The sequence below is a fragment of the Juglans microcarpa x Juglans regia genome, chromosome 2D (assembly GCF_004785595.1).
Source record: "Juglans microcarpa x Juglans regia isolate MS1-56 chromosome 2D, Jm3101_v1.0, whole genome shotgun sequence".
Taxonomy (NCBI): domain Eukaryota; kingdom Viridiplantae; phylum Streptophyta; class Magnoliopsida; order Fagales; family Juglandaceae; genus Juglans; species Juglans microcarpa x Juglans regia.
This window is the reverse complement of record NC_054596.1, coordinates 2352655-2361207: the sequence shown is the minus strand read 5'-3', so window position 1 is coordinate 2361207 and position 8553 is coordinate 2352655. Positions and strand designations below refer to the sequence as shown.

Genomic DNA, 8553 nt, shown 5'->3' with positions numbered 1-8553 from the left:
TGGGTGTGTATTGTACTCTGAAAATTAAAAAATGCTGGTGAATAGATTTTTTTATGAACCATTCTATCTGTGCTTGGGTTCTTTAGCACGCAAGGAGAAGGAATCAGTTGATATTGTTCCTCAGTTTGTTGGCACCTAAAACCTCCACAAGATGATGTAGGTAATTAAGCAATGCTACGTGTGGCTAGAGGGGACAAGGGAAGCCCATCTAATTTTTATCACGTTTAAATTGACGATTGGACTCGATATGTATGCCATTCCGACTAGAAACAAGTTCACATAGACCATGAAATTCCCATACAAAAATTGAAATGCCTTTACGCGGCTTTGAGATGGATCTTGTTGTCTAAATGCTGTTGTCTATCATATAAAAAGAAGAAAAAGAGTGCGCCATATCAGCAGCCGAAAAAAAATGATCCCCGTAATGAGAGAGTGATTGGGTGCAGCTGTAATAAACACCCAATTAGTCCTCAATCCCAATTAACAGGCGTGCCCCACTGTTGGTGGACTTCTGTATTCAAAATATAAGATGTATCTACTACCAGAGAGCCCCAGCTGAAAACTATTGGTATTGGCATCCATGTCATATTTCTAGGATTTTAGTTTGATGGTCAAAATACATTTAGTATATTCATGCACCGTCATCTGCCAACTATCGGACATGCTTCTCGCACCGGGGGGCCGGGGCTCTGACTAGCGAAAAGAAAATTCTTGAGAGCAGCAAAATACAAGCAAAAAGATCTAGGGCATAAGCAGAACAGCGACTTATGTAAATAACAGTGATAGTCTTACAAGGTGCAACCATTACAGTAAGATTTTCATGCCATGTATAACTAGAAAGGTTTATACTAATTGGAGTTTGTGCTTCTCATCACCAGGAACCAGATGAGAAGGAAAAAAAATATAATGGAAAGCACGCCAGAAATAGCTCAGCTGTCTCCCTAATCACTGTCTTCAACATCGTCTTGTTCATCATCATCACCATTTTCCTGCACATGAATTGTTCAGAGGTCAGGACATGGGATTGATAATAGTTTACATGCAAGAGCAAGGCATCCAATTAAAATCTACTTGTATCATCTGAAGAGGTTCTTGTAGTCGATAGAATTCAACTGACGGTGCACAAGGCACAATTGAAATGATAGTGGTTCTTCACATCATGTCATGGCCAACTGTAAGGAACACACCATGCTTTGGTTTTCTTTGTTTGGAAGTCTAAAACGGAAATTGCATGCAAGTGAGGATCCAAGATCTAGCAATTGAAAAATTGTAGGTAGAGAGACACCAACGAGTCCTGCTGTTTCCCATAAATACTAAGTCGCTCCTAAGTTGTGAATGGAAATGTTGAAGCTTCTAAGTCGCTGTTTCACTTTTAGAGTAGACGTCTGATTGGTCTAAAAGTATTATGTTCTCGTTTTTGGATTTATTGGGTTGATAATACTCTAAAGCAGATTTTTTTTTTTTTAAGTGGGGGTGGGGAGTTATTTCCTGTGCGCTGGGTTACCACTATACCTTTATAAATAAGATTTCATTACTTAAGGAAAATTATCTGCATAAGATTCATTACTTGTTAAAAGAAAGTTCTCTACCAAATAAAAAAATAATCTAATAGATTATTCTCCATGAGAAGTTCTTCTCTTTTTGGGGGAGGCGAGAGAAGTCATGGGAGGACCAGAAAGATCACTTCCTCTGCCCCACAATACATGGAATAATGGAAATTTACAATTGACATGCATTTTAATGAGACAAGCACTCTTCCTACAATACTCTAATCGGTCCATGAAAGGTTTCAACCTTAGAAAATGGTAGGTTCAAACTTAGAGGCAAATACTTTTATTTCTGGAAACTTTCATCCATTTAGGATATTCTGAAAGAGAAATTTCACCATCTCCTCTAGGAGGGAACAAATTACTACAATATCTATATAAATCATCATGAGGTGCATGGCACAAAAAGCAACACAATCAACATTGCAAGTGAGAGAACAGAAAGCCTTACAATGGCATTGTATATCAGCCAAACAACACACATCTGTGTGTTTGTCTAGCTATTAAAAAATGACAGTTTTTTTGGAGGAAAGAGGGGGGGGGGGGGGGGGGGGGGGGGGGGGGGGGGGGGGGGGGGGGGGGGGATGTACCTCTTCATCATCAGCATCATCGTCAGAGTCCTCTTCATCAGCCTCCTGAAACAGTGAAGTTAGCGTTCTTTGTCAACTCAAAGATAGCAAAAAACAATAATCCCAGAATTTTCTGTTGAGTTGCTACTCAGACAGAAAGGAGATACTACCTTTTTTATAGGTAAAAATACTAAACAAAAATTAAAACAGATATAAAGAAAAAATTACATTGTTAAAATACTTCAGCGGATTGGGCCACAAATCCTCCTTTATTAACTCTGCAATCTGTGATTCCATAGGGAAAGCGAGTTATTTAGTGTGTGTGAGAGAGAGAGAAAGAGAGCAAAAAGAGAGAAGCAGTTTCTGATGATTTCAGTGAGGCCATAAGTGAACCTAAAGGACAACATTATAATTAAGAAAAGGATGAAACATGGCATAACTCTAAAGATGGAAACTTAAGGTTAAAATCAATCATGACCCAACAATAGAATAACAGAACACAAATTACCTCATCATGAAGCTCTGCAACATCTTTCTGATGAGTTTCACTAAACCAACTGAAGAAGCTGCGTGCATAAGAGCATTGATGAGTAAGTCAGGGTGTATGCATAAGAAGATGAAATGTTAAACAAGGACAAGCCAATCTTTCAATGAAAAGGTAGCTCAGAAATCAATTTGTTATTCATATCGTTTTTTTTTTTTTTTTTGCTAAGTAATCAAGAAGTTTTATTCATATGAAAAGACGGCATAACCCAAGTACTTGTTATTCATATCTACCAAGGAATAAAGAGCAATCTAAAAGTACAACTGCTGAAAAGCAAGAATGTCAAAGATTCTATGAGGAAGAATTCCAGCAGAATTTCTTATGTCTATCTCCTGTAACGGGTATTTGTTTTCAGTAGGAAGGGGACTATCAGTATGAGGGAGGAAATACACACACACATATTCACCTGCCAAAACTTTTTCCATCTTTGGCCCAATATAATACATGACAAACAATGTTCCGCCATAGTGGATTCTTTTGACAGCATACACCATTGAATTTCATTTTTTTTATCGATCAAATTTCATTTATTTCATTTTTGTTCACAATAAATACATTGCTCAACAAAGAGAAAGGCAGGTTCTGGCAACTCATGCAGAAGATTAGAAAAAGTTACCCGTAAAAAGGGAAAAAAAAAGTTGCAGACCATTCTTATGTGGGCAAAATTAGATTGAACATGAAGCCATCAACACCCTTTATGAACCCAACCCCAGCAAACTTGAGCCTAAATTGACCACCTACCCACAAGTACATATGACGGCCTTCTTATGATATAAAAGTACTGCTCATTTGAGATCCTTTGTCAATAAATTTAAAATGATCAGTTATAGATGAAATATATATAAGAATTCTTCATTACCTATAAATATACATGAAAAAAATATATGATAAATATATGAATATAAAAGGCCAGCCATATTCATTCCATCATGTATGAGCACAAAGAAACTATCATATCAAATTCATACTGTATACATACAATATCATCAATTATTATCTAACCCACTCCATGGCCTCTTAGTGATGGGTATAGTTACATATTTGCCTGCAGGCACAAAAGTTGTTAAATTCAAAAAAACCAAAGAGTAGTTAGATAAACCACCTCTCCTCAGCAAGTGGCCGTTTGTTCCCTTTTTTCACATGATTGACTCCATTAGAAGCAGCCTTCACAAGTTATAATTCATAATCAGTTCTCAAGCAAAAAGAAGGGGCTGGTGGGCAGTGACTAATGGCATTAAACAAAATAAATTTTTCAATGGTATAAAGGTGCAAATATTACCGTGCCCTCCTTCCACTTGATGTTTGTACCAGTTATTTTAGTTGTTCCCTCATCATAGAATGTGAAGGTCTTTGTCAGTTTTGTCTCTTCAAAATAAGGATTCTCGTCCACATTCTGAAAATTAGCAGTTCAAACACACACAAACACTTGTACATTTGCAACTCAACAAAAAAAAAAAGAAAAAAAAATCAAAATGCATAAGCAAATTCTATAATAAACCAAATCAGTATAAAGGTAAAATAACAGACACAATAACCTGGCACCTAAAAAAATGGAAAATATCTCAAGTATAAGGCCAAGCAAGCATGAGTAAATAAAGAATCTTACAAACGTAATGGAGTACCCTGATGCCACATCACTAAAATCCTCTACATCAAGAGATTTTATGTACTTGAAGATCTGTATCAAGTATAGAAAGGAAATTTGTTAAATTGCAGGAGCAATCATTCCAAGAGTGCTAAACCTTACAACCACAGTCCAACATCTATGTAAAAAACTCTAAACTCTTAAGTCAAATAAAAAAGGAAGATTAACAATTTTTTAGGTCTAAATAATTAGTTGATGACAGAATGAACATTCTAATAAAAAGAATTTCAAATCACGAATCAAACCTTCTGGTCTTCCTCGCTCAAGAGATCACACAATGCAGGGTGGCTCAGGAACTGCATAGAGAAATAATGCACAAGTCATTTGTGGTAGATGTAGAAAGGATTGGCAAGAGTTGTTGTACATTCATTTTGATTGAAAATTAATTTTTACATTTATATGCATGCACACACACACAAAAGAATGTAATGCTATGTGATGTTACACTGTAAGTTAATTAGAAATTAAAGGTTTTGAGGACGAATAAATCACTAACAGCAGTTAACCAGAAGTCAGGAATAGTTTTGATGATCTCATTGCGTCTGATATAGACAGGTCTGCGTATCTCATTATATTTCTGCTCAACTTCCAACACCTTGTCACTGGCCTCTTCATTGACCTGTTGATTGAAAATGCAATTACTGAATTAAAATTAAACCCATTGAATCATAATAATCAAGTACTTCAGTTTCACATTAGTTTGAGACTAACGGCATATCTAGTTCAACAAAGAGAATATCAAAAGGAACATGAGGAGAATGTATAAGGCAACAACTGAGAATACATATTGCTCCATTCATTTCGTTTCACATGTAACCTACTTTTTTTTTTTGTACAAAAGAGCATTGCATTATACTTCACTCAATAACACAACAAAGAGTACAAATTTGAAGAGTATTTGAAACTGAATTCATACTAACAATCATGGCAATGACTCGCACCTTTACTTCACACGAGATATGGGTCTATAGCTCCAGTACCAGCAACATGTGAAAGAAATGGAGTAATTAAACTCCACAAGAATGAAAACAAGCCCTCAAAATCATAGATTGCAGCATTTCCAAACATCTAATGTATTATGCTTATTATAAAAAACAGTAACATTGTAAAATTTAACCCACCTTGGCCTCGTGTTTCAGAATTTAGAAAAACCGTTGCTCTAGCTCTCAAATCCAGAATAGCCCAATTTCCGAACTCGTTAATCTATATAAGCCACATTCCCTTTTTCTCGTCTTTAAAAGAAAATTAGTTTTAACGAATCATGATTTGAACCCGACGACACAATTCAAACAAGCAAGCAACCATGATGACAACATCGAATAGACGAGTTTCTGAACTTGTTCATATATTTAAGCCAGATTCCCTTTTTTCTGTCATGAAGAGAAAAATAGTTTTAACAAATCATGATTTAAAGCCAACGATTCAATTATAACAAACAAGCAACCATATTGACACCATTGAAGTGGACAGTAATGGCCATCATGAAGATATAGTACTTATACATGCAGACACCCGCATATGCGAGTGCACAACAAAAACAAAACTTTACAAAAAAGGAGTCGAAAGTAGAACCTTCTCGAGCTCATCTTGAACCTCCTGCAACTTCTCGACAGAGAGAACGAGATCGCCGTCAATGGGATCGGAATCAGCCTCCTCAGCCATCTCCGCGACCTTCGATTTCTTACCTTTGTCAGCCACCATTCTTCCTGCAAACCCTTAGCCCCTAAATTATTTCTGGAAAGAGAGGTAGACGGGAAGGACGCCAACTGAAGTGCTGTATAGACCGCTCCGGAGACAGAAATCGCCCACAAAGGTTCCAAAGAGAGTAGTGTTGCGTTGCTTGCTTAGACAACGGACGTAACTTCCCCCACAATCCCTTCGTTTCTTTACACGCACTCACACAGACTCTCTTCCCCACTCTGTTGCGGGTAGGAGTGTGGGGACCCTAAACTTTTCCTAAACCCTAAGACTGACCAACTGGCAACTTCTAAACCGTCTTTAGGGTTTAGGAAGAAAGATCCTGGGACGAAAAGATGACAAGGATACACTGAGTTGGGCCAGACTTGAGTGTTCGATAAATTCATAGTTCAATGCCTGCTTGTCTTGTCGGTCACTTGAATAGATTTTGTCAAAACAAATTAAAAAATAAAAATAAACTAAAATTATCTGATGTTTTAGAGTGCGTTTGGTTATCAAACTCACCTTAACTCATTTCAATTTATCATTACAATTTTTTTAAATTCCAATATAAAATATAATAAACAAACTCACCTTAACTCATCTCAATTTATCATTACAACTTTTTTAAATCTCAATATAAAATATAATAAACAATTCAACTTTTTCAAATTTCAAAATAATAATAATATTAAAAAATAATATTCTAATAATATTTTATTATCACAACTCAACTCAACTCACTTCAACATTCAAGCACACCCTAACTTTCCATTCCCTCGTGGAATAACATAATTGTTTTAGGCTGCTTTTATATAAAAATTATTTTACTTCATTTCATTATTATAATTTTTTTATATTAATTAAAATTTTTATATAAAATATAATAAATAATTTCAAATTTCATTTCATTATTTTATTTCATCTCATTTTATTTCATCTCAATATTCAAACAAGCACTTAAAAGTTTTAAATATTTTATCTCTAAGCTTCGCTACTCAAGCTTTACTAATATTATCAGTCTCATAGACAAGTATTTTATAATATATATATATATATATATATATATATATATATCACTTTCATAACATCATTACTATTGCACCATCCAAATAACTTATGCATTAGCATCACATTATAATATTTATAATTTTTATAAATGTTAATAAAATAATTAAGTATAACTTAATTAAAGTTAATGATATTACTCATCATCTTTTTAATTATTATATTTGTTATTATTTCCCGATATATCATTTAGTTATTAAAATTATTTGTTATTTTCACTTTCAATCATTAATTGCATGTTAATAGGTGATGAAAGGATAGTTATTATAAAGATGATGTTTTATTTTTTCAATTCATGTTTTATGCTTTTAAAACTTTCTTGGTCTTAATTCAACTTGAGAAAACAAATGTGGGAGACGTGGCCAGTAGACACTCTGATTTTTTATCGGTCTAGACACTGTACAATAGCATAAAGTGTGTTGCTAGACATGGTAAATGACGAGTTTGGATTAAGATAATGACATTTCACGAGTAATGTAAATTGAAGTCGAACTCTTAAGACTTAAAATGTGAGAGAGAAATACTAAGACATCATTCCTTTTCTGAAACTTAAAATTTTCAAAACAGAAAATAAAAAATACATATGGACTGAGATTTGGGCTTATATTTTAGTTGGAAACATGGGCTTTCATATGAAGATTGAAGCCCAATTCACTCGTAGCTTTTTGTCTTTACATTTTGCAGCCTATAAAGGTAGGGGTGAATTCAGTCCAGTCCTTCGTAAGAGATTTTGGAGATCGGACCAAACCCTTTAGATCCAAGATTTTTTCACACTAGACCGGATCAAAATTATTCGGTTCAGTCGTTTTGACCCAACACGAAATGTGCCAGATTTTTTTCATTCAGCCCAACTAACATTGCTAGTCAAATTTCAGCCCAAGTCTTGGCTTTTATCTCATTTTCAGCCTAAATTATTATTAACATATAAAAAATAAAAAATAAAAAAAACTTAAAAAAGATGCAATATGCCAATAACATCCGAACTCTAAATAAAAGAAAAATATAGACAAAAAGGAAAAAATATAAATAAAAAATATACATATCCATCCATAAAGGTTATTGATCATAGTAATAAAATTAAAAAAAAAAAAGAGATTTAAAAAAAATCCCTAATCGTCCAAACTCTAAATAAAAGAAATTTATTATATTATATTTATGATGTTAATTGTTAATTTGTTACTAACTTAAAATATGTAAATGTATTATGATAGTTAATGCATAATGAGCTATATTAAAACTTTATCATTTTTTGTATAATTAATGAATAATTGTCATTAACCATACATGCTTTATACTTACTTGCAACTTAAGTATTTTGTAAAAAAATTATCTAATAACTTTAATTAGATGTAGACATTAGTAATTAGTTAATGGTGATAGGTTAGTTAATTAATTTAATACATTAGTTAATTGATAGCATATTAGTAATTACATATTTAACATTTTATATTGTCAATGATAATAGGTTATATGAAAATTATACAATTATTATATAAAATAATA

General features: G+C 33.6%; 1 protein-coding gene across 1 annotated transcript; it reads right to left on the bottom strand.

Moving 5' to 3' along the window:
* Positions 1-751: 751 nt before the first annotated feature.
* Positions 752-6344, bottom strand: LOC121249788 (NAP1-related protein 2-like). Its single transcript, XM_041148589.1, has 10 exons — positions 5878-6344; positions 4802-4924; positions 4551-4601; positions 4267-4338; positions 3940-4053; positions 3763-3824; positions 2625-2682; positions 2345-2401; positions 2138-2182; positions 752-989 (listed from the first exon to the last, which is right to left on the bottom strand). The coding sequence occupies exons 1-10, from the start codon at positions 6004-6006 to the stop codon at positions 942-944; spliced, it is 759 nt and encodes a 252-aa protein (XP_041004523.1). The 5' UTR covers positions 6007-6344; the 3' UTR covers positions 752-941.
* Positions 6345-8553: the final 2209 nt, after the last annotated feature.

Coding starts and splice junctions, on each gene's coding strand:
- LOC121249788 (XM_041148589.1), bottom strand. CDS start 6,006: ATGGTGGCTGACAAAGGTAAGAAATCGAAGGTCGCGGAGATGGCTGAG. Junction 4,339..4,550: donor TGAGCGAGGAAGACCAGAAG/GTTTGATTCGTG, acceptor TACTTGATACAG/ATCTTCAAGTACATAAAATC. Junction 4,054..4,266: donor CAGGGTACTCCATTACGTTT/GTAAGATTCTTT, acceptor GCTAATTTTCAG/AATGTGGACGAGAATCCTTA.